Source organism: Lynx canadensis, chromosome C1 (genome assembly GCF_007474595.2).
Source record: "Lynx canadensis isolate LIC74 chromosome C1, mLynCan4.pri.v2, whole genome shotgun sequence".
NCBI lineage: Eukaryota > Metazoa > Chordata > Mammalia > Carnivora > Felidae > Lynx > Lynx canadensis.
In genome coordinates this window covers 6,182,063-6,207,554 of record NC_044310.1, presented here as the reverse complement: position 1 = coordinate 6,207,554, position 25,492 = coordinate 6,182,063, and the positions used below count along the sequence as shown (strand labels likewise).

At 54.9% G+C, this 25,492-nt stretch overlaps 1 protein-coding gene across 1 annotated transcript; it reads left to right on the top strand.

Moving 5' to 3' along the window:
- The first annotated feature begins 7,154 nt into the window (after positions 1-7,154).
- Positions 7,155-25,438, top strand: LOC115521832 (solute carrier family 2, facilitated glucose transporter member 5-like). The gene is made up of 12 exons (XM_030327294.1): positions 7,155-7,702; positions 13,099-13,197; positions 13,730-13,890; positions 16,374-16,498; positions 20,146-20,298; positions 22,171-22,296; positions 22,390-22,577; positions 22,669-22,779; positions 23,232-23,333; positions 23,919-23,994; positions 24,470-24,597; positions 24,703-25,438. Exons 1-12 carry the CDS (start codon positions 7,673-7,675, stop codon positions 24,904-24,906), a joined length of 1,503 nt encoding a protein of 500 aa, XP_030183154.1. The 5' UTR covers positions 7,155-7,672; the 3' UTR covers positions 24,907-25,438.
- The last annotated feature ends 54 nt before the right edge of the window (positions 25,439-25,492 follow it).

Here is a 25,492-nt window from a genome sequence, read left to right as displayed (position 1 = left end):
TTGGCCTGGAGACAGCGTCAGGTCCTGCAGAAGGAGGGCTCAGTCCCGCAGGACCGCCCCCCACCCCTCAGATGCCAATCTCAAGTCACCTGTGCGTCTGACCGCCCTGCTGTGATCAGGTTCCAACGACCCCATCCTCAGGTCTGATGAATCTGCTAGAGGGGTTCACGGAACTCGGAAACATTTTGCTTGCTCGATTACCGGTTGATTACGAAAAGATATAACTCAGGAACAGCCAGGTGGAAATGACTCCTGGGACAAGGCGTGGGGGAAGGGCACCACTCTCCCCGAGCCTCTGCCTGTTCACCAACTCAGGAGCCCTCCAGACCCCTGTCCTTCTGGGCTTTCATGGAGGCTTAATGACAGGGACATGGCTGATTAAATTATTGGCCATGCGTGATTTAATTCACTCTCTAGCCCCTCTCCGCTCCCAGGAAGTCAACGGCGGGACTGAATCTCATCCCAGTCTCATCCCTAGCTTACCTAGGGGCTTTTCCAAAAGTCATCACAAGGACATCAATATGCCTTTTCCGCTCTCAGTACTTAGGAAGTTCTAAGGACTTTAGGATCTGTACGCCAGGGCTGAGACGAAGACCGAATATATATTCCTTATTCAATCACAACCTCTCAGTGCTGTTCCATGCTGTCCTATGCTGTTCCCTCTCCCTGGAAAATCCTTTGTCCGTCCGGCCTTTCACTTCTGCCCGGAGGGCACTTGTGTCTGCGTCAGGCCTTCCAAGCAGACCTCTGGCAAGCAATGTCTGCAGATACTCCTCTTCTGGCCTGTTCCCCCAGAGCCTGCCCTGTTCCTGGCACAGGGTGGGCCTCTATCAGGGCCAGCCCAGCACGCGCCTGGAGCTTAAGCCTTTCACATCTGGAAAGTGAGAAGCTTTGGGGGAAAGGCGGACTGCTTTTTGAATGAAGCCCGTGGGTCCAAAACAAACAACAAAACCGTCAGAATCGCTTCCTGGAGAAGAGTCTAGAATCCAGGCCCCATGAAGAAAGGCTTTGCCTACTGTTACTAGATCGGACGTTCTTAGTAGCTAATAACTAGCGTTCACTGAGCTCTTGCTTAGGTTTGGGGCCAAATGAGGTAGCCCTTCTCAACATAAAGCCCTGGCCAGCTGCACAGGTTGCAGACCAGGATAAAGAAGAGTACTTTTGTGACAGGGCCTTACCGTATCTCAGGGTGAGAGCGGCAACATTGGGACATTAGGTGGTGCTGTTGAAGTGTGGCTTAGGTGGGTCTCTCAATGTACTTCGATTGGGCAGGGATCAAGAAACTGATGAAATTTGACGTGAGGTCTGCGAGCAAACGGCTAAGGAATCTTGAGACGTCTTTGGTGCAAAAAAGGTTTTCATTAAAGCACGGGACAGGACCCGTGGGCAGGATAGAGCTGCCCCAGGACCCTGAGGAGAGACTGGTTATATACTCTGGAGTTGGGGGAGATAAGGTCAAGAGGAAGTTTCCTAAAGGGATTTTCACATGCTAAAGACTCACAGGTTACTGGAGGCCTAGTTATTGTCAAGCTAAGGTTGTTTTTCCCTCTTAGCAAAGCATTAACATTAAGACAGTAGGGGGTTCCCTGAAGAAATGTTAAATTCTGTATTGGCCTCGAGTATTTGTCAATGGGCTGCAGGTTATAAGGAAACTTAATTTTCCCCGCATTTCCTTCTCGCCTTTGATGTCCACCTCACTACGGAGGGGAAGGTGATGTTGGGGCTGTGGTTTCCGGACATTAGACTGTTGGTAAGAGTGCCTTTTTCTTGTAATTTACGAAGATTTGCAAACTGGTGGAGACTCAGGTCCTGTGATCTCTGTCAGTTCAACCACTTGTGTTCGGTCCTTTGTCCTTGGGCAGCTGAGGAATGTCACGCATGTCCCACCTGGGGCAGGGGAGGGGGTGGAGGGAGCTGCTCCCTCTTCAATCTCCGGGCCCACCATGGGGCTCCAACTCATGCCCCTGAGACCAAGAGTCGCATGCTCTACCAACGGAGCCAGCCAGGCATCAGGCTCTCGATGATCACAGCTTTGGATTAGCCGGCATCTGAGATGAAAATTCAGAGATAGGGTGTTGTTGTTGTTTTAAGTTTATTTATTTATTTTGAGAGCGAGAGAGTGTGAGCAGGGGAGGGGCAGAGAGAGAGGATCCCAAGCAGGCTCTGCGTTGTCAGCACAGAGCCTGATGGGGGTGAGGGGGGGTGCGGGGGGCTCGATCCCATGACCCCAGGATCAAGGCCTGAGCAAGATCAAGAGTCAACCGATGGGGGTGCCCTGGGGGGAAGGAATGGTGGGCGGCCCCTATTCAGCGAGCATTTGAGGAACTCCTCAAGACTATCAGGCCGGAGATCGGAGTTCGGAACAGACCCTCCCTTCCTCGAATCCCTTCCATAGCTTTCCTTCTTGTTCCTGGTGGACGGGACACTGCACTGGGGACGACCAAATACCAGCGAGCAGACCTCCCTGCAGCCTGTCACCAGCCCCAGAGGAAAAGCAAAAGGCAAGGACACAAGGGTGGGGAGTCACGGCGGGTGCCCAGTGCTGTCTGAAGTTGGCCGAGTGGCCTCACGAGGTAAGAGCCCCGGGGACGCGCGTGCAAGGCCAGAGGGTGACTCTGCCCTGGCCGGATGCGGGAAGCCTCCGGGCTGGTTATCGGAAGAGCACTGCTTCTCTGATGTTCTGGAGGGCAGAACCACCTGGGACTCTGGGGTGGGGCCTGAGAGCCCGCAGGTGTGGCTGTCCCCTGCCCATAAACTAGCAAAGCCTGGAGGAGACGGGTTCCGGGGGCTTCAAGAGCGGGGGCTGGGGGTCGCGCGGTTGGACTGCGAGGGGACCTCGAGTGGCCGGGCACCCCCTGTAGGGCTGCTGGCTTCCATAACGTGTGCCTCAGGATCCCAGGTGGGAGCTGCAAGATGCATTATCTGGCCCTGGGGGGTCACATGGCACTAGATCCCACGGAGGTGCTGTAAGTGTCCAAACGGAGGGGACTGGACGGGGTGGGGGTGGGGGGTGTTGATTTATAGCCTTTGCCGATGCCTGCGATGCTCCCACCAAGGCTGATCTCAAACTCTGGAGGGGGAAATAAACTGGGGGGTGGGTGGGCAGGGAAAGTGGTGATATCACAGCGCACTTCCTGATTCCACAGAGCTCTTCCCTTCCTACTGCCTTGGAGTTTACGATTCTACAAGTTGTTGATAACGATGCTGACACAAAATAATTGCCTTGCCCTACTGCCCCCAAACAAATGCTGGCAGGGGGGAGGTTCCCTGACTTCCTTCCCTCCCTAGAAGCCACTTTAGATCCATTTGCAAATTCCTTTCAACATCCTGGTCTATAAATGTGTCTGCTTTTCTGGATCCTCTTAAGAACCAGTTATAACCTCTGCCTGGGTCCCTGAATAACGAGTTCAAATATTGAACACGTGCTTATTTTTTTGTCTGTACAGGAGTCATAGGTTTTTACTTTTTCTTGAGAAAATTATCCTTTAACCTTATTAACATGAGGTCACTAGACGGTAGCTGTTAGATCATTAGAGGATATTTCAGTATTCCCTTTTATTAAAGTGAAATTCACATAACAAAATTAACCTTTTATTTATTTATCTTTTTAATATTTATTTTTGAGAGGGCCTGTGCATAAGCCGGGGAGGGGCAGAGAGAGGGACAGAGAGTCCCAAGTAGGCTCAGATATAAATTAACATTAAAAAAATTTTTTTTTTAAATGTTTATTTATTTTTGACAGAGAGAGACACAGAACACGAGCTGGGGAGGGGCAGAGAGAGAGGGAGACACAGAATCCGAAGCAGGCTCCGGGCTCCGAGCTGTCAGCACAGAGCCCGACGCGGGGCTCGAACTCAAAGACCGCGAGATCGTGACCTGAGCCGAAATCAAGAGTCAGATGTGTAACCTACGGAGCCACACAGGTGCCCCCCAGATGGACCTTTTTAAAGTGCACGATTCAGTGGCACTTAGTGCATTCACAGTGTTGTATCACCACGACTCCAGCTAGGTCTGAAACATTTTAATCCCCACCCCCAAAGGAGATCCCACCCCCATTAAGCCGTCCTTCTCCATTTCCCTCTCCCCCCAGCCCCTGGCAACCACCCACCTGCTTTCTGTCTCTAGGGACTTACCTAGTCGGGGCTTCTCCCATAAGCAGAATTGTTTAACGTGTACCTTTCTGTGCCTGGCTTCTCTCACGTCGCGCGATGGCTTGGAGGCTTGCGAAGGGTGTACTTTGGGAAATTCGGGGGGCGCCGAGTTGGCTCGGGCGGTTAAGTGTCCGATTCTCGGTTTCAGCTCAGGTCACGATCTCACGGTGTCGTGAGTTCGAGCCCCAGTCGGACTCTGTGCTTGACGGTATGGAGCCCGCATGGGAGTCTCTGTCTCCCTCTCTGCCCCTCGCCCACATGCGCTGTCTCTCTCTCTCTCTCTCAAAATAAATAAAGTATTTTTTTAAATGGGATATTTTATTTTTTTATGACCGTTAAAAACAAGCTAAAACAAAAAACAAAAACCAGAAAATAAAACCCAAAAGACAAAACACACAAAAACACCCCCAAAATCAAGAGTTGTCTACCTACGGTAACGTACACGCAAGAGAAGCCACTTGGGTCCGCGAGGAGTCTCGGGACCTGGCTTTCACGCTTTCTGCCCGTGATTCTTGGGGGACACACCCGCTTGTGCACGTGCGCTCTGATAAGCAAGGTCAAATTCTGTCCTTGGAAAGAACGCATAGGAACCTTGTAAAGTCTCAAGCTTATTCACCAGGCGTGTCAGAGTGTGATGGGCAGCCTCCCCGCCCCGGGGACACCTGATAGCATCTTGAGCCAGGTTCCACATCAGAACTCAGAATTGGCTTAAGGAGCGAGAAAGGTAACGTGGATCCGGGTAAGTTTTCTCCCTCCACCTCCCACCCACGGTGCAGCGTTGACGGGTGGCGGTGGTTGGCCCCCCTGGGCCCGGGGCTCGAAGTCTTGTGTGAACAGACTGGACCACCCTCCCCCCTCCCGTCACTGCACCGAGAATGCCCTGTGCGAAGCCAAGGAACACGTGGATAGCTGGATCCATGCTAGTTACCTGTTAGTTACTCCTTATCTAAAGCTGGCCTGGACCCGACCCGGTCCCTTCCCGCCCCTCCAGGAAGCAAGGCCCGTACGCGCTACGCCTTGTAGACCTTGTAGACGGCCTCTCTCGTACCCCCGGAGGCACAAGCAGACGTTTCTGCTGCGATGCTTACACCTGTTCCCAAAGAACCCCACATTCTATGTGGTACAGAAAAATAACAGGGCCGGGGTGCCTGGGTGGCTGAGTCGGTTGAGCGTCCGGCTTCGGCTCAGGTCGTGATCTCACCGTCCGTGAGTTCGAGCCCCGCGTCGGGCCCTGGGCTGCCGGCTCGGAGCCCGGAGCCTGCTTCGGATTCTGTGTCTCCCGCTCTCTCTGCCCCTCCCCTGCTCATGCTCTGTCTCTCTCTGTCTCAAAAATAAATAAAAACACTAAAAAAAATTGTGTGCTAACATTTACATTTTATGTGAGTAAGAATAATTTGGGAACTGAGATCTGAGGCCCGAATCCTTGACGAGTACTTTCTGCATCGCGAGAGGTCAGAGGAGACCTAATGATAATATATACACATTGTTTCTTGAGAAAGAGGCAAATTGGCTTTGGGTCCTTCTCTCCCTCAATGATAAAATCCTAATAAATTTCCCTGTGATGAACCAACCTTTAGGGACGATGGGGGAGAGAGTCAGAGGCCCCACCAGTACCCACTATGGCCCTGCAACTGTCCCCGTTCCCTTAAAATGTGAGTCCTTAGCTCTCCTTCGAGGTAGTTTCAAAACACGTATTTTCTGGGAAATATCTATACACAGTGGATTAATCAGTGTTGCTCATTACTGTCATTTTAAACCCATGGCGAAAATAAGCCTCAAGTGGCAGGTTCCTCTCCTGGTCCCAGACCGGGGCTGGGCAGGGGGAGTGAGGCTTCCCACCGCCACCCAGAGTTCAGAAAACCACAAAGACCACTTGCAGGGCGGGCAGTTCAGGCCACACACCCCAAGTCAGCCTGAGGCGGGGGGTCTGCCTCTGACCCCTGGGCCAGTCCCCTGTCTGAGTGCCCGGATCCTGGGAGCCCAGGGCCCCTCTATGGCGGGGTGGGGGGCGGAACGAGACGGCCACCAGAGGTCGCAGGCTGCTGGGCCCAGGGTGGGGAAGGACCACTCAGAGACACAGCACCTGCCTGGAGCCTTCGAGCCCAAGGGGGGTCTGGGTGGAGGGCGGCCTGACCACTCGCCCCTCCGTGGGCCGTGCTGGGGCGTTGGTGACACTCAGCTGTGCCCACAAGACCCGGGGACCCGCAGGAACCAGGCTCGACCTGGGCAGGTCAAGGAGCCGCGCAGGGACCTCCGTGCCACCGCTGCTCAGCGCGCAGGAGGGCAAGGGGCGTCTGGGCCTCACCGGGAGCCAGGATTGCGAACTGCGGCTGTTTCTTCCTTTGCACAACTTGAGTCCTTCCTCCTCTTTCCCCCCACCTAAAGTGCATTTTCTCCGGAGAATTTTCCAAAACTCTTTGAAACGACTGGAAGCCTCTGGTCTTGGCAAACCTTCTTTGGAAACCGCGGCTATGATCCGGAAAGGACAGGACGTGAAATTGTGGGGAAAAAATGGCCAATCCTCCCTCGTGAGGGGGGCTTAGGGACCCCCCCCAACCCACACACACGGAGGCCCCTCCAGTCACCCCCTCCCCCCCCCCCCCCAGTCTCCTGCAGGCAGGAGCCCTGGTCACAATTCCCAAGTTTGCTACTGATGCAGGAACAGTGCCCAACACACAGAGGCCTCCGGGTTGCCTTGATTTCTGCACCAGGGGAAGGAATGGCCGAATTCACTGCATTTGTCCCACAGCAGATAAAACGGGGAATATATCTTGCAAACATGAAAGCCTGCGGGCCACGTGGGACTCAGCTCCGGATCTTGGCCCCTTGTCCTGGTGCGCTCCACGGAAGCTGCACCCGGGCTGAGCACGGGGTCTGGCCGCGGCCTCGGTCACGCATCGAGGGCCCACAGCAGCAGCTGTGACTCACTTTCCGGACTATCTACTGCCTTTAGAGCGGTAATGATTACACACCCTTCGCATCATACACACTCGGTTCCTTACAAAGGAACCGAAACTCTCCGAGCCAGCGTGGCCTGGGTATTCGAGCGGGAGCTGACTCTCTCGGAGAGATTTGCGGCAGGCTTCCTTTCAGGGACCGCTTCTGAGAAACCTCCTGTGACCCGATCTCTTGCCCTCGCGGGACCGGGAGTGGCGTGGGGCCGGTGGCTTTCCGTGTGCTTGTGGCAGAAATAACCCTGCCGGCCTCGCATCACGAGCCTCCTGGTGGAGACTTGCGCAGTGAGGAAGTACCACCGTCGGGAAGGCTGTGCCTGCCGTCGGGGGTGGGGGGCACCCTCTTGCTGAGCTAAACCCCAGACGTTGAATTTAGAAAGAAGGGGAAAGAAGACGCACGTCGGGACTCCTGAAAGGGTTAGTCTGTGTCGGGCTGGCTGTAAAAAAAAAACAGGCTATTGGCTGTGACTTGGCGGCCAAAGTACAGCCAGAAAGTTTCTGTCTCCATTCAGAGCACTTGTTAGTCTGGCGGAAAGGAAGGAAACGGCAAGCCGCACTTTCAGGGCCATGGAGCAGGTTCCGGCCAAGAAGGAAGGGGTAAGCGGGCCTCCCGGGGAAGGAGCTTAGAACAGTCTGCTCAGCGTTGCTGGACGGGTAGGGGGGGTGGACCGTTGGAGGGAACCTGCCCCTCAGAGTTCACTTGCACAGGGACTAGCGGCCAGCTTTAGAGACATTTCAGTTTAGAGATTGTTTGGGGATCGTTCTACTGGAACAGCCTTGAAAAGCCCCGTCACCAAATGGAAGGGACGCAAAGAGTTAATTTGTCCCAACTGCCTTACCCTTAAAAGTTGGAGGTGAAGGGATTCTGAAACCAGCAGCAAAAGCCCTCGTACATGGTTTGTGGCTTTTTTTTTTTTAACGTTTATTTATTTTTGAGACAGCGCGCGAGCAGGGGAGGGGCAGAGAGAGAGGGAAACACTGAATCCGAAGCAGGCTCCAGGCTCTGAGCTGTCAGCACAGAGCCCCACGCGAGGCTCGAACCCGTGAACTGCGAGATCGTGACTTGAGCTGGTCAGAGGCTTGACCGACTGAACCACCCAGGCGCCCCTGTTTTTGGATTTCTCTTGATTTGGGCTGCAGAAGGTTTTCACTGGGCTTTTCAGCAAGTCGCACGGCTGGGCCAGCGTGGGAAGAAGGTGGGCTCGGAAAAGACCGTGCAAGACCCGAATCGAATTCAAATCTGCAGTGGAGATTCCCTTGTTTCAGAGACAGATTTTTCTGGACCTCGTCCCCCCCACCCCCACCCCCGCACCACCCCACTCCCTCGATTGACGAAAATGCATAACGACAGAAAGATAATAGGAATGTATTATGAATGCTTTGAAAGGATTTGTGTCTTATTCATCACAGCAGCATTTGCTTGTATTTATGGAGGCAGAGGCACATATTTGTGCAAGTTATTATTTAATCCGTCCTGGACGGAAGACCGTGTCCACAGGCAGGTCAGGAGCGCGCCCTGAAGCTTGTGGGTTCTGAACGTGTTTGGGAGATGGTTTCATTCCCGTCCCATCCTATTCTAGCTGTGGGAACTTGGGCAAGTTATTTCACTGTTCCGTGCCTCAGTGTTCTCATCTGCGAAATGGGGATATTAACCATACCACCTCATGGGGCTGCGGGAACAGTGAGATGGGGTAATGCATGTAAATTATCCGGCCCATGGATCTTAAAGTGAAGTCCAGGGGGGATTCAGGAGCCCGGGGAAGCCTGCAGAAAGCCGGCGCTGTGCGGGCTGGGCTGGGGGGTGGGGGGCGGGGTACAGCTTTCCGTACCCTCCCCCCCCCATTGGCTGCGTGACCATGACCTCAGCGGCCTTTGGGTTCCTCATATGTAAAGAGAAAAAAACCAGAATCTGACCAATGTGCATCAAGGACTTTCTGCGCAGAAAAAGTACTCTTGGCCTGGAGGGGGGACAAATAGATTAGGAAAAAAAATACGCCAAGTGTTTTAGAAACGAAAAACGCGTCCTTTTTTTTTTTTTTTAAGTTTATTTATTTAATTTATTTTAATAGTTTAAAAATATTTTTAATGTTATTTTTGATAGAGAGGGGCGCCTGGGTGGCTCAGTCGGTTAAGCGGCCGACTTCAGCTCAGGTCACGATCTCGCGGTCCGCGAGTTTGAGCCCCGCGTCGGGCTCTGGGCTGATGGCTCAGAGCCTGGAGCCTGTTTCCCATTCTGTGTCTCCCTCTCTCTCTGCCCCTCCCCCGTTCATGCTCTGCCTCTCTCTGTCCCAAAAATAAATAAACGTTGAAAAAAAAATTTTTTTTATTTTAACTTTTTTTTAATGTTTATCTTTGAGAGAGAAAGAGAGAGAGAGAGCGCATGCGTGTGCGCTAGTGGGGGAGGGGCAGAGAGAGAGGGAGACACAGAATCCACAGCAGGCTCCGGGCTCTGAGCCATCAGCACAGAGCCCTATGCAGGGCTCGACCTCAAGAACTATGAGATCATGACCTGAGCCGAAGTCGGACGCTTTACCAACTGAGTCACCCAGGCGCCCCAATTTTTTTATTTTAGAGAGCGAGAGCAGAGGAGAGGGGCAGAGGGAGAGAGAATCTTAAGCAGACTGCACGTCAGCACAGAGCCCGACGCGGGGCTCGATCCCACAACCGTGGGATCGTGGCCCGAGCCTAAATCGAGAGTCGGGCACTCAACCCACTGAGCCACCCGGGTGCCCCTATTATGTATTTTTTTAAACGTCTGCCTTCCGCATTGGACCCTGGTGTTGGAGGGCAGCTGATCTGCTCACCAGACTGGCGTGGCACCCGGACTACGGTCAGCTGTCAACCACTTTGTTTAATGAACGAAGGCATGCGGACCGGCAAGGTCGGTGAGAACCTCCCGGAATGGCTTTGCTGTTTCCGCAGAGGGGAGCCCCTGACCCGTACGGGTCTGTAGAATGTGGCCGCGTCTTGAACTCGAGGAGGAAGATGGACCTTAGATGTTAAACGGTAGGCTCTGTGCTTAGAGATTCTGTCTGCGACCCGCGTTCCTCCTGGTCACGTTCACTGGGACCCCACGGAGGCAGTCGGGCCGCGGACTGTCCACGGTGCCTGCCAGCATCCCCCATTCTGGGGCACCAGCCAGCCCCCCAGCAGCGCTTGGCCAAGGACTCCAGACCGTAGGACCCATCGAGGTGGGAAGTGGCCGAGAGTTGCACTTGGCAGAATGAGGGAAGCCTGTTGTGTTTCTAGTTAATCGTTTACCTGGAAGAGAATTAAAGAGGAAAACTGTTTATCAATTTTCCCCTTCCTTCTCTCCTCCTCCCTCCCTCCCTTCCTCCCTCCCTCCCTTCCTTCCTCCCTCCCTCCCTTCCTCCCTCCTTCCCCCCCTCCCTTTCTTTCCTTCTCTTCTTCCTTCCTTCCTCCCTTCCTCCCTCCCTCCCTTCCTTCCTCCCTCCCTCCCTTCCTCCCTTCCCCCCTCCCTCCCTCCCTCCCTCCCTTTCTTTCCTTCTCTTCTTCCTCCCTCCCTCCCTTTCTCCCTCCCTCCTTTCCTTCCTTCCTCCCTTCCTCCCTCCCTGCCACAAAATCAAACAATAGAACAGTCATAGGGGAGTGGTCTTTGTTTTGTTCTCCACTGTATCCCCAGCACTTAGAACCCTGTCTGGAGCTCCACATGTTGAAGTGAGTGCGTCTCCGGTGGGGGGGTGTGCGCGTGGATGTGCCTACTTGTGCACCCCCTGCCTTTAGAAGTCACAGGACGGCGCGGCAGAAGCCCTGGAACCCGCTTTCTCTCCTGGGTGCCATCGCCCCCACTTTTGTCACCTGCGCCCTATGCCGGCTCCGGGGGATGGTGGGGACTAAGGGAGACTGGAAACCAGAGCCCAAGGCTCATACCTGGCTTACCAGAAACTTTCTGCTGAATTAACCGTCTTTTAAAATGTTTATAAGAGAGCGCGAGTGAGCAGGGGAGGGGGCAGAGAGAGAGGGAGAGAGAGAGAATCCCACACAGGCTCCGCGCTGTCAGACCTCAATCCCACAGTCCCTGAGACCCCGGCCTGAGCCAAAATCGAGTCAGGTGCTTAACGGACTGAGCCACCCAGGCGCTCCTGAATTAGCCATTCGTCAATCCATTTGGTGGGGGGAGGAGGAGGGTGAGGTTTCATTTATTGGGGGCTCCTGCTGTGCAGAGGGCTAACCAGCTCGGGCTCCCCAGAGCACCACAACAGGGCAGGAAGGACCACCGGCTCTCTGCCTGCCCTGGTCCTCACTTACCCCTCTGCAGAGCTCGTACCCTCTTTGGGTTAGGTGGGGGTGGGGACACCCAGAGGAAGACCTGAGGCCCTGCCCTGCCGGTGGGGGGGAGGGCACGTGTCCCCTGGACTGGGCCTCCTTGGGAATACGTGCGTGAAGGTGCTTCAGCGGCCGCCTCCGAGAGCCCCATCCAGGCCCCAGTCAGGGGATTCACCTCCACGGCTAATCGCTCTCGTAATTACACCTTGCGACGGCTCTGAGGGAGCGTTATGACCCTCCTTTGGAAGATGAGGAAACTGAAGACTGTAGCAATGAAGCTAGAAAGTGGCAGTGGACACATGCGAGATGAAACCTGTAGATTCCAAGAGAAAAGATTTTTCACTTCGATTTTTCTCCGGCTTTCCGTGACTTTGCTAATGACCGTCCTCTGGTCGTCGAAAAGATTGCCTTCTGTGCGTACTCAGTTTCCTCGTGGGTGAAAGGGGGATGTTAGCACAGAATGCATGTGTGTGAGAGGCCCCAGAAATCTGTATTTAAATGTTTTCCCCGGGCGCCTGGGTGGCTCAGTCGGTTAAGCATCAACTATCGATTTCAGCTCAGGTCATGGTCTCACCCTTTTGTGACCTCGAACCCCACGTCAGGCTCTGTGCTGACAGCGTAGAGCCTGCTTGGGATTCTCTCTCTCTCTCCCTCTGTCTCTCTCAAAATAAATAAATAAACTTAAAAAAGTATAGATTTTCTCACCCTGCCTTTCATCTGTTATAGCAAAAGTCCAAAGGCTAAAGGAAGTTAATCAGAGGCCCTAAATAAACGATGAAAACTTTCCCATTCTGGGGCACCCGGGTGGCTCAGTTGGGTTAGCGTCCGAATTCGGCTCAGGTCATGATCTCTCGGTTCATGAGTTCAAGCCCCGTGTCGGACTCTGTGCTGACAGCCTGGAGCCTCTTTCAGATTCTAGGTCTCCCTCTCTCCGCCCCTCCCCCACTCATCCCTTTGTCTCTCTCTCTCTCTCTCTCTCTCTTTCAAAAATAAATAAACATTAAAAAAATTTTTTTTCCCATTCTCTCCTCCCCGATTTTTAGGGGACTTTGTGTTCAAGGCAGTACTGAGTACATATGCTACGGTCAGCAAATACAGCCACACGTCAGGAATGTTACGGAAACAATTCGGACATTACAGTGTTGGAGGAAATGACCCTTCCGGGTCTTTCTGACCTAGCGATTCTCATCCCCCCACCCCCTTCCGGCCAATCAGTGGGACATGTATAGTGCCTGGAGAACTCTGGGTTGTCGCAGGCAGGGGAGGGATGGCCCTCCAGTGCATATAGGACAGCCCCCCAGGGCAAAGAATTAACTGGCCCTAAGTGTTGGGGTTGAGGGAATCTTTTTTTTTTTAAGGTTATTTATTTATTTTGAGAGAGAGAGAGAGAAAGCACTGGCATGGGAGGGGCAGAGAGAGCGAGAATCCCAAGCAGGCCCCGCACCGTCAGCGCAGAGCCTGACGCGGGGCCCGAACTCACATGAGCCTGAGCCGAAGTCAGACCCTTAACCAACTGAACCTCCCAGGAACCCGGAGGGAAGCTTTTCTGCCAGGTTAGATGGTAGAGGGTAGGCATAGGGCACACTCGAAACACTAAGGATCTTCGGATTCTCTCCCGTGCTTCCAGAAGACTTCAGGGTAAAGTAGGGGTTCTCATGAACCGCAGCGGCTTTCTGCGACCTAAGTCAGGATCTCTCCTCCCGCAGAGGCTGACGCTTGTGCTTGGCCTGGCAACGCTGATCGCTGCCTTTGGGTCATCCTTCCAGTATGGGTACAACGTGGCCGCCATTAACTCCCCTGCCCAGGTAGGTCGTTGGGGTGCGTGAGACACGCCCCCCACCCCCCGTAAACGGGAGGGGGTTTTGGAGCAGCCACCAAGGTGGCAGTGAGTGCACACTGGTGCACACAGTGGGTCTTCAGGTAACAGGAACGCACGGCCCAGGGCCTTGGGGATGAACCCGGCCCCGGCCCCGGCCTCGGCTTCTCATGGAGCGCCAGGCCTGGTTGGGTGCCCCGGGGTTGGCCTCGGGGGTGCGGCTGGGGGCTCTGGTCTTCTGCGTCCTCGTGCTCCCCAGACGAGTCTGGAGGGTCAGGGGTCATGCAAAGGAACGGAGGACTGGAGTTCACAACATCCTGGGCCGCGTGCACATCGGAGGCCCGGACAGCCCTCCCCGCGGGCGCCCCTGCTGATGGCTTGGTCCCTACTCCCTTTCTTCCCCCGACTGGTGTTGGCGTCTTGGGCCCCGGTCATCCAGCGGGCGGCCTGACCGCGTAGGCGCTTCCGTCTGCAAAGCCGGGTCCAGGTACACGGGCGCTCTGCTCTGCTTTGTGCTGCAGTTCATGAAAACGTTTTACAACAAGACCTACTATGAGCGGAACAACGGCTACATGGACGAGTTTGCCTTGACGTTGCTGTGGTCTGTTTCCGTGTCCATGTTTCCCTTCGGAGGCTTCGTCGGGTCCCTCATGGTCGGCCCCCTGGTGAATAACTTTGGCAGGTAAGGAAAGGTGCGTTTCCAACTCCTGTAGCTCCCAGACCCCATCGGTTTAAAACGCAGGCCTCAAGCTGAAATCGTCTGTTTGTAAAATTAGGTACTAACCGCTGTGATGATTGCTGGTGTCTCATATGGTCTTAAGAAGACCAGATGTTGACCTGGGGACGCAGCAGGGTCTCGGGGCGACAAGTGGGAGCGATGGGTGTCAGAATCCCGGGGCAGACCCAGAAAGACCAGAAAGTGCTTGGGAGGTCAGAACTCCCTCTCTCTGTTCTCTTGCCCTACGGGTCTTTTCCTTACCAGAAACCAAAACCAAGTTCTGCCCTCTTCGTTTGTTTTTTGGTTTTGCCTTTATTTTATTTTTTTAAAGATTTTTTAAAGTTTATTTACTTTGAAAGAGAGGGTGTACGTGAGTGGGAGCGGAGGAGGGGCAGAGAGAGAGAGAGGGAGAAAGAGAATCCCAAGCAGGCTCCGTGCTGTCAGCACGGACGCGGGGCTCGAACTCACAGATCGAGAGATCGTGACCTGAGCCAAAACCAAGAGTCAGACGCTTACCAACTGAGTCACCCAGGCATCCCCGCCCCCTTTTTTATTTGCCTTTAAAAGAGTCAAACACCAGATAATATGGCCAACGTGTCAATCCTGATGTAGATCATAAGTGTTCTTAAGCCCTGCCTCCCAAACTAACACAAACTCACTACTCTGTTCTTTCACCTCGGGATCAAGTAACAGGCAAAATTGGGTCCAAATTAAATGCCTGTAAAACCTTGAAATGGCTGAGATTAATGTGAGGCACTTGACTGTGAAATCCTGTAGACCCAGGACACCTCTCACCGTGAGTGTTCTGGATGTCAAGGGCTGAGTTTGTATCTTTGCCCCCAGTTCCAGAAACATTAGAGATTCTCGTTCCATAGTTGATTCCAAAAAACGTCCTTAAGACATCACACCCCCTTGTGTAAATTCCATGGGCATGAGAGAGAGGCCTTGTTATGAACAGTATTAAAGAGCTCCTCCCCACCAGCCCTTTCCCTGGGCAGATGAGCACACAGACGCCGGCCGGGTAAGATCTCTTCTCGCCACAGATCTTGCTAGGTTGAGAATCAAGGCCAGAACCCAGTGCCTTCTCCAGTAGTTTTCAAAAAGAGTCTGAAACTAGCAACATACAACCTCTGGTTTGGGAATCTAAGATCCTAAGGCCCTCCTGGAAGGTTGGTGTTGAACTCAACAGTTCTCCCTAGGGGCCCCGGGGACCAGGACATCAAATGAGGTCACAGATCTGCAGGACAAGTCTCCTCCGAGTGAAGGACTTACCGTTTTGGTCCACGGAGGCAACGGACAGTCACTTGTCCAGCTTTCTGCTTTGGAATGTGATAAGTTTTTGGGGCGCTTGGGGGGCTCAGTCAGTTGAGCATCTGACTTGGGCTCAGGTCATGACCTCTTGGTTCGTGAGTTCGAGCCCCACGTCAGGCTCTGTGCTGACAGCTCGGAGCCTGGAGCCTGCTTCGGATTCTGTGTCTCCCTCTCTCTCTGCCCCTCCCCTGCTCACACTCTCTCTCTCTAAAAAATAAACATTTAAAAAAAAAAAAGAATGTGATGAATGTGGTTTTCTGAAGAATCTGTTCCTGAAATAACAGTAGCAACTAATAGTTGGCTGATGGGTTGACTTTAGGGTTATTAATTCCCCTAATCCTTACAAAAGCCCCATCATCTCCTTTTTCAAAATGAGAAAACAAGGCACAGAGAGATGCTGTAACTTACCCAAGATTATACAGCTGGGAGGAAATTTCACCCCCCTGCATGTCCCGAGGAACTGTGATTTCAGGCAAGTATCTTAATCTGTTGCCTTATTTTTAATCATATCCATAGTATCTTTTTCACACGAGATGTTTAAACGTTCGAGTGGGCAGATTTCACTCTCGGTTACGGTTCTTGGCTTTTGCGCCTGAAGACGGCCTTCCCTACCTGGAGTCCCACGGAGAGCCTTCTATAGTTCTAAAAATAATGTTATCATTCTGTGTTTCCCAGGGAGATCTGGCGTTTTATCTGGTGTGGCCTTTTAACATTGAAAGATTCGCATATATGCTGTTGAATTCGATCTGCTACTATTTCGTTTAGGACTTCTCCCTCCATGTGGTCTAAGTGGGGTTGGCCTATGAGATCCTTCTAATGTCATTCCCTGATCTGGGCCGCAGGATTACACTAAAATCACGCGAGCGTATGGTTTCCGGAACCCGTCAGCGTATCGTAGCAGGCGGCCCTCTTCCTCTGCTCCCCACCGCTGACGTGCTCTGCACTGTGGTCATTGCCGTTGGCTCCCACAGAGAATGTTCCCGCTGCAGGCTGTGCACTTGACCTCCATCGGTCTCCATCACAGTGTCAAACAGCAGCAAAGGCCGCTGCTGTAGCCGGGCAGACCCTTGGCGAACATCTGCGAAGACAACAGCTGAACCCTTAACCCAAACTAACTGAGATTTCGTCCTCGGCAGGAAAGGGACCTTGCTCTTCAACAACATCTTTTCCATAGTGCCCGCCGTCTTAATGGGGTGCAGCAAGGTCGCCGGGTCTTTCGAGATGATCATTTTGTCCAGACTTTTGGTGGGAATATGTGCAGGTAAATGGTGCTACTTGCGACGCCTCTGTCATTCAGGATAATCAAGGAGGAGGGGGAGGCGGGGGCAGACGCCGGGGTCTGGATCGTTCTGGAACCGCTGAAGCACATAGACACGAGCTATTCCTGTGTCCCGATGCTTCTCAGATGCAGTCAAGGGACCGAGCTTCGCTGTGATGCTTCCTGCAAAGAGAGCTGTTCTGTGAAAGACAGAAATCCAGAGTCCTGTTTGCAAGGGCACTTCCTTTCCTTTCCTTTCCTTTCCTTTCCTTTCCTTTCCTTTCTTTTCCTTTCCTTTCCTTACCTCCGTGTTTTCCAAGCTATAGGTGGGGCCAGTGAGTGGGTGGTGCCTCTGATTAGTGAGCAGCTTTTCCTTTTCTTTTTCTCTTTTTAAGTTTATTTATTTATTTGGGGGAGGGGGAGGGGCTCCTGCCCGAAGCGGGGCTCGAACTCACGAACCGTGAGATCATGACCTGAGCCGAAACCATGAGTCAGATGCTTGACGGACGGAGCCACCCAGGTGCCCCAGCATTTTCTTTTTCTAGGCAGAGTGTAGACTGTGTCGTGTGCAGTAGGGGTAAGGGCGGTCTTCTGAAACTTGTTTCGGTGACTTATCCGTATACGTGGGTGAGAACCAGGTTGCGACGATAAACGTGTCTCCCCATTTTTACCGTGGGTCGTGGTCAAAAACGCATGAGAAACAATCTAATGTAGGAATCCCTCCGCCCAAGAAGAGTTAATGATAGCAACCTGTCACCTTCTAGAGGGAACGTGAAGTTTGCAGAAGGATTTTTAGGGGTTCTTTTCACCTATTCCTCCAGGGTCCACCTGCTGAAGAGGGTAACACTCACTCGCCTGAGGTCTCTGGTCTTGTAACCTCCGGAGCTGCTTTGCAAACCCTCCAGAGCTATGGCCCCCCAGGCCGCACTCTGGTGGTCGTAGAAAACTCCCCCGTGATTCCTTCCGACCGAAAAGATGTGGTTAAAGCCACGCCCGTGGCCTTCCCCCGACGTGACATTCTTTTGTAGACTGTGTTTCCCAGGGCTGGAGGGGGCAAGCGGGACACCCGCCCTCGGGGCCGTGCACCTTCAGGGTGGGCGCCCCCAAAGGGCTGCATCCTGGGCGCCTCGTCAAGCAACCCTGCACCCGGCCCTGGCATTGGCAACCAACTCTCGTTTTCTGCTTCCAAACACAGGGATGGGGTGAGCGGATGATTTGGCCTCATGTCCGCAAACCCCTCAGCTGGCCCTCCTGGGCGGTGGGGGAGAGGGCGAGGAGCCCGGTGTCGGGGGAAATGGCAAGGAATTGCGAGGCTGGGGGACAAAAGAGGAAATCAGCCTCCCTGAAGAGAGAAGAGGTCATGTCCCGGAGGGAATGATGGGCCCCATGGCAAGCGTCGCCCTACTGCTTTCCCTGAGAGCGCCTGGACGGGTCTCTGCCGCCTTGGTCTGGCCCTGCTCCCGCCTCCCGCCTCCCCCTGCAGCGGGGCTCCGCTAATAAAGAATAGACGATTCCGGGGCGCCCGGCTGGCTCAGTTGTTCAGCGTCTAACTCTTCGGCTCACGATCGTGGTCATGATCTCACGGTTCGTGAGTTTGAGCCCTAGCGTCAGGGTCTGCACTGTCAGCAGAGGCTGCCTGGGATTCCCTCTCTCTCACGCTCTCAAAATAAATACATTTAAAAAAAGGGAAGAAAGAAAAAACAAACGATTCCTAGAAGTCACCGGCAGTGGACAGGTGCAGGCAGGCGCTTTTCTCTTGACCATCCAGCACTCCAGAGCTGGTTCCCACAGGGAGATATTAGGCTCCAATAGTTAACAAATCACCAAAACCCCAACCTTTACTCTTAAACAAGCATTACTTCTAAGTCCGTGGTTCTCAAACTTTTTGGCCTCAGGATCTTCTTTTCTTTTCTTTTCTTTTCTTTTCTTTTCTTTTCTTTTGTTTTCTTTTTTCTTTTCTTTTCCTTCTCTTCTTTCTTTCTTTCTTCTTTCTTTCTTTCTTTCTTTCTTTCTCTTTCCCTCCCCCTCCCTCTCTTTCTCTTAGGTGTTTTTATTATAGCACAGGGACAGGGCCCATGGGCAGAAAGAGTTGCTGCCTCAGGACCTTTTTACACTCTTAAAATTATTGAGGGCCCCGAAGAGCTTTTGCTCGTGTGGGTTGTATTGGCCAATATCTACCATTTACAAATTGCAGCCAAGAAATGTTCGTTTAATTCATCTAAACGGCAACAGTAAGCCCGTCACACGTCTCTGTGAAAATAGGCGTACATTCTGAAACAAAGAGTTTCAGCGAGAAGGGTGGCATTGCTTCACGGGTTTGCAAATGTCTTTAATGTCCCGCCTCACAGAAGACGGCTGGCTTCTCAGACCTGCTTCTGTGTCCTGCTGGCCGTGACCTCACACGGCGGGGAGACTCTGGAACACTCCACCGTGTGGGCACTATACAGGGCAGTATCTCAGGATTGTTGGAAGATGGTTTTGACCTCACAGGCCCCCTGAAAAGGTGTCGGGAGTTTCCTAGGTCCTCAGATCCCCCTTGGAGAAGCGACGGAGTCATAATCCATTCGCAGTGAATTCTTGCGCACGGTTCCCGAGAAATTCTGGGCGGTGTGTGAGTCGGCAGCTGCTGCTCAGACACCCTAAAAAATGAGGGAGCAGCTGGTCCCCCAAAGGGGGTGTGGCGAGAAGGGGGGCGCAGGAACAGACGTGAGCAGGACTTGAGACACAGTTCACTGGCTTTTAGTCAACTTGTGTGGCCAGAAGACCAACTGCTTTCGTGGAAGGAATTTCAAATGTAAAAGCTGCTTTCTCTGACTCCAGCGGCTGGGGTTGCCCGGTGGAGTTTGTCTGTTTATCTATTTATGAGAGAGGGCCTGAGGGACCAGCGAGGGGCAGAGAGAGAGAGGGAGAAAGAGAGAATCCCACGCAGGCTCCGAGCTGTCAGCACAGAGCCCCCTGTGGGGCTCGAACCCACGAGCCGTGAGACCGTGACCTGAGCCGAAGTCAGATGTTTAACCGACTGAGCCACGCAGGCGCCCCACCAGTGGAGCCACTTTTAAGACAGGTTAGAGATTGCTTCCCACCGGCAGGAAGGGGACCCCGTCTCTCACAAACCTTCTGAGGTTTGCCTTTTCAAGTTTGTCCCTGGTCAAGTGAAAAAGAACTTGCCGCTGAGAAGCGTCCCCCGCCCCCTGACCCCTGAGTGCTGACCATGGAGCCTGCCCCTCAAGGGCCCCTGCTTCTTCCCAGCCCTGTGGGCACTAGGCCTGCGGGGTCTCCCCCCACCCCTCCCACCAGACTTCTAAGGGCTGATATTGCTGTGACAACTGGAAAGAATTGGTGAACAGCGAGCCTCTTTTAAAACACTAAGCAGAGGGGCTCCTGGGTGGCTCAGTCGGTTGAGCGTCCGACTTCAGCCCAGGTCACGATCTCGCGGTCTGTGAGTTCGAGCCCCGCGTCAGGCTCTGGGCTGACGGCTCAGAGCCTGGAGCCTGCTTCAGATTCTGTGCCTCCTTGTCTCTCTCTCTGTCCCTCCCCTGCTCATGCTCAGAAACAAACATTAAAAAAAAAAAAATGAATGTGTTTGAAGACAGAGCCTGTCCCGGTGAGACTAATGTTTCCTGATGGTGTTTTCACTTCAATCCTGCCAGGTCTGTCTTCCAATGTTGTCCCCATGTACCTGGGAGAGCTGGCCCCTAAAAACCTGAGGGGGGGCCTCGGGGTGGTGCCTCAGCTCTTCATCACCATCGGCATCCTCGTGGCTCAGATCTTCGGCCTTCGGAGCCTCCTCGCGAGCGAAGAAGGTAAGCTCAAGACGCCTCTGGACCACAGCCCTCTTTCTGCCTGGACGTTTCTGTGGGCTGCTCTTTCCTCTCCAGTCGTGTCCAGGCAAGTGTCCTTGCCTCACTGCCCTGGCCCCATGGTATTGGTGTGGTATTTGCACAGAACAGGCCCCGAACAAGGTGGCGGGGCCCATGTGGCTAGTATTTTCCAGTCCCTCCTAGGACACAGAGGAGGGGGCTTTAGCGTGAGCAGGAAGTGTCATTGTCTGACTTTCTCTTGGCTTGCGTGGTGGCCAAGCGAGGGGCCCGGGGCATGGTAATGACCACCGCCAGTGTGCTTGAGGCCTCACTCGAGCCTCCCAGCAATGCTGCTGCCTGGTTGGGAGGGTGGGGGTCCTTTGCCGGTCCTACTCTGTAGACCAGGAAAGAGGGAACCCCCTAGGGGTAAAATGGTGAGTCTCAGGGCCGGTACCCCTTCCAGATGCTGACTCTGGAGCCTCCCCACTTTCCTCGGGAGCCTGGGCCCAGCACACCATAAGTGCACGGTGACTGGTAACTGTCACTGCTTCTGCATGACCTCCCCCTTCTGGTCTCGCAATCCCCATTAATGGTAACACCAGCCAAAACATACAAAGTGCTTACGGTGGGCCAGGCACCAAGTCTTTAGATTAAGTCCATTTAATCCTCCAAATAGTCCTGTAAGGCAGGTATTATCATTATACCCATTTTCCAGATGCAGAGCCTGAGGCATAGAGAGGTTGGATACCAGGTCCAAGGTCTCATTAGGACACAAATCCAGGTGGCTTGGGCCGGGCTCCACATGAAACGACCACTGTCTTCCTTCCAATCACCCTCGTAAGGAGCGGGGACCAGGGCAGGGGCTAAGTTCCTGTCTCCCAGTGATGTCACCTATATACCCGCAGGACCCAGGGCAGCCTCAGAGCCCCGGTGTCGGTGAAGTGCTCTCTGGCGTGCCCAGCGAGGGGGGCCTCAGAGCGGGCCCGACGGAGGGAGTAGGACCAGCCTTCCAGATGTGGGCAGACGGGGCACACCTGTGGAATCTCCCTGCCACGTTCGGGGAACCGCAAATGTGTGGATTGCATTTGTCCCTCCATCCTTTATGGAGACCATTCTGTCGTCGGTGTCCTTCCTCTGGACACAGTGTGGAGGGCGGGGCTTGGCCTTAGTCTCCAGCTCAACTCCTGGCACGTGCATGTCTACACAGGAGGCTGTTCTTTGTTTATTCCTCTCCCACATCAGGAGTGAGACCCCCTAGGGGTGACGGGGCCATCGCCTTAAGTCGGAGTCCACGCCTGTATTACACTGGGTTAAGAGTCCGCAGGGGAAGGGGGAGGCCTGCTGCGGCCCTCACCCCTGGCCTTCCCACCCCCACAGGGGGCCGCCGTGCTGACATTTACCATCATCGCATCCTTGCACCTCCCCCGCCCCCCATGTTTTTTTTTTTTTTTTTTTTTTTTTTTTTTTTACCACCTTTTGCAAAGATAGAGTTAATTTTCCGCTCCTGGACTTCATCTAGTTGGACCCCATTGCGTAGATCGCTGCGTCGGACACTGAGTTTCGGGGATGGGCTCCCGCCGTGGTTTGTACAGACTTCTATCGTATGGCTACGCCGTGGCTTCTGTGGCCCCTCTGTGCTGTGGACGTGGCCTTGCTTGCGGCTTCCGTGTCTGTGACCAGTGCTGCTCCGACCCTGCCGGACCAGGCGTCCTGGTGGCCCCGCATATTCAGGGCGCTGTGTCAGAGCACGGGACGGTGTGGGGTGTCGTCAGCTCTGTGTCGAGTCAGGGGACAGGGTGGCCGGCCGGGCTCCGGGGCGGGAGGGGCTGGGGAGGGGCGAAGGCAGCTCTCACCTGGGCACTGGCCTCCTTGCAGGCTGGCCGATCCTCCTCGGGGTGACCGGGGTCCCCGCGGCTCTCCAGCTCCTACTATTACCCTTTTTCCCCGAGAGCCCCCGGTACCTGCTGATTCAGAAGAAGGACGAGGTAGCTGCCCAAACCGGTAAGGCTCCACCGTGCAGGGGGCGGAGGCTGCGGCCTCTCTGCTCCGGGAAGTTGGGGTCCCCTGAGCCCGCCCCCTGCTCCCCTCCCTTAGCGCTGAAAAGGCTGTGTGGCTGGGACGACGTGGGCCCCGAGATGGAGGAGATCCGGCAGGAGGACGAGGCCGAGAGGGCCGTGGGCTTCGTCTCCGTGCTGAAGCTGTTCCGCACGAGGTCCCTGCGGTGGCAGGTCATCTCCGTCATCGTCCTCATGGGCGGCCAGCAGCTGTCGGGGGTGAACGCGGTACGGGGGCCGGGGTGCGGGGCTGGGAGGGGCGCTGTCGTCATCACAGGGGGCCCCGAGCACCCCGCCAGCCTCTGGGGGTGCCTTCCAGATCTACTACTACGCGGACCAGATCTACCTGAGCGCGGGGGTGAAGGAGAATGACGTCCAGTACGTGACAGTGGGCACCGGGGCCGTCAACGTGCTGATGACCGTCTGTGCCGTGAGTCCCCGACAGCCACCAAGGACGAGGGCATCTTGAGTGTGTGTGTGTTGGGGGGGGGGGGTCCTAGCTGAGGAAAGAGCCAGATCTGAGGTGGTGACGTGCCTCTTGGTCTCATCTCCGGGCCACTTGTCAGATGACAGCCTGTCTCTTGGAGGCGGGGGGGGGGGGCAGCCTGTGCCCGCCCCCAAGATGGAGACCCCCTGCCCTCCACTCTGGAAGCTTCCGCCGTGTGAGGTGGCTCTTCCCCAATCTGTCCCATGTGTGGTTACTACCTGTGCCCTGCTGGGGGGCAGACACACGGGCAGGTGGGCACACAGCTGCCCCTTCGGAAGGGGGGTTTGGGAGACGGGCGGAGGACTTCCTGCGCAGGCGGCTCTAGCAGGGGTGCGGCCTCCTGTCTAGCGGGGCTGCTGAGCCTCCCTGTTTGCCCTCCGCCCCCTCCCCTGCAGGTGTTCGTGGTGGAGCTCTTGGGGCGAAGGTTCCTGCTCCTTCTGGGTTTCTCCGTCTGCTTCACGGCCTGTTGCGTGCTGACGGCGGCCCTGGCCTTGCAGGTGAGGAGGGGGGGGGTGTGGTGGCGGCTGGAGCGCCCTGTCTGTCCGCTGAGCCCTCACTTGCATGGTAAGGAAAGTGACCAACATGATCTTTTCGCAACTACGATGAATCAGACGCCTGGGGACCATCTGCCCCCTGGGGCCCCCTGGGAGCCTCCACGTCTAAGTAGCCCACTGCCGGGGCGCCTGGGTGGCTCAGTCGGTTGGGTGTCCGACTTCGGCTCGGGTCGTGATCTCGCGGTCTATGGGTTTGAGCCCTGCGTCAGGGTCTGTGCTGACAGCTCGGAGCCTGGAGCCTGCTTCAGAGTCTGTGTCTGTCTCTTTCTCTCTGCTCCTACCCCGCTAGTGCTCGGTCTCTCTCTCTCTCTCTCAAAAATGAATAAATGTTAAAAAAAAAAAAAAAAAAGATTTTAAGTAGCCCACTGCCCACTTCTGGCCGATTTCCCAGAGGCATCCGGGTGGCACGGCCTGCTGGGGAGCCAGGTGCCCTCCTTGCCCGGCCCGGCCACAGCCCCTGGGGACCAAGATGCCCCACCCAGGTCATCTCTGCCCTGCCAGGTGTGATCCAATGTCCTCTCCCCACAGGACACAATATCCTGGATGCCTTACGTCAGCATCGCCTGCATCATCGCCTACGTCGTGGGACACGCCCTTGGGCCCAGTATGTTCCCTAGAGCTGGCTCTCCCTGGTTTTGTCTCCTCCTTTCCTGAACCAGAAACTTCTCGCTTGGGTCCCCTGGAGAGGCTCCTTGGAGGCCTCATGCAGCCCCAGAATGGCCTCTCCCCCTGCCTTCCTGTCGCGCAGGGGTTTGCTCAGAGGGTTATTAGAGTGACCGCGCTAAAGCGGCCTTCGCCGTGTGCGTTGAAACAGGCTACCCCGTGCGATTGGCGTAGAGAGCCTTGCGGTGGTCCCGGGCCCCTTTTAGGGACATCACAGGATGTCACCTGCGGTGCCATATTCTTGCTGTTGGCCTTCTCGCGCTGCTTCTCTGCCAGCCCAGGAGTCCCGGAGACACCCCGCTCCTCGGGCCGGATGCCTCGGGCGCCCCGCGCACGGCAGGGCCTCCGGGACCCTTGGCGGGCTTGCCTGCTTCCAGAGGAGACAGCTCCTCCTCCTTCCCCCTCTGCCCCCCAAGGCCCCGTCCCCGCGGTGCTCATCACGGAGACCTTCCTGCAGTCCTCCCGGCCGGCCGCCTTCATGGTGGGGGGCAGCGTGCACTGGCTCTCCAACTTCACGGTGGGCTTGATCTTCCCGTTCGTCCAAGTGAGTGCCAGCCGCCCCGCCTCCCCCCTGCCCCCTGCACAAAATCCTCACGCGGTTAAGGGAGAAGCTTCTGGAGAAGGTGAGCCCCACTTGCCCTTCCCACAGGTGGGCCTCGGAGCCTACAGCTTCGTCATTTTCGGCGTGATCTGTCTTCTCACGACCATCTACACCTTCCTGGTGGTCCCCGAGACCAAGGCCAAGACCTTCATAGAGATCAATCAGATTTTCACCAAGATGAATAAGGTGTCAGAGGTGCACCCGGAAAAAGAGGAACTGGAGGAATTTCCACCCTCTACTCGGGGGCAGTAACTCGAGGGAAGGAGCCCGCTGAGCGGGTCTGCGCCGGCTTCCCTCCCGGGCTGTTGTCCCGGCCAATAGCCGTGAACGTGCGGGACCAGGCGCCGTCCATCCGGGGTGGAATGCACCGGGGCTGTGCCGTCTGTCTCCAGATGACCGCCGCCAACCCCGAGTCACGGGGAGCAGGCGCCCCTCGCCGCGCTGGGCTAGCCGTCAGGTCCTGATAACGTCAGCTCTCACGACAAAAATCATTAGCGTGGTGGCGGGATGGAAAGAATCACATCTGGCCAGAGAAACACCTCTTCTGAAATCCATGGGTCTTCTGGGGACCGGAGGCCTGCGTTCAGGGGAATTCTTCCTCTTGCCCGATCCGTCTCCAGAAACACCAGTCCTGGAAAGTGTGATGTCTGAGAAGCTACGAAGCAGGTCCCTATGGAGACTTCAATGGAGTCGGAGCTTGTTAATTCCGGATTATATTGCTGAAGGGCAGTGAATGGCATTGCCTCTGAATGCTCAATAAAACACATACGATCCCTTTTACCAAGACATGCTTCTTTCCTGTGAGCAGGTGGAAGAAGGCAGCGGGAGGGGTGTGTGT

Bases quoted from the DNA above. Each gene is read 5' to 3' on its own strand.
- LOC115521832 (XM_030327294.1), top strand. From the start codon at position 7,673: ATGGAGCAGGTTCCGGCCAAGAAGGAAGGG. The intron at 13,891-16,373 runs GTAAGGAAAGGT...CGTCCTCGGCAG, and splicing joins CTGGTGAATAACTTTGGCAG to GAAAGGGACCTTGCTCTTCA. The intron at 20,299-22,170 runs GTAAGCTCAAGA...GCCTCCTTGCAG, and splicing joins CCTCCTCGCGAGCGAAGAAG to GCTGGCCGATCCTCCTCGGG.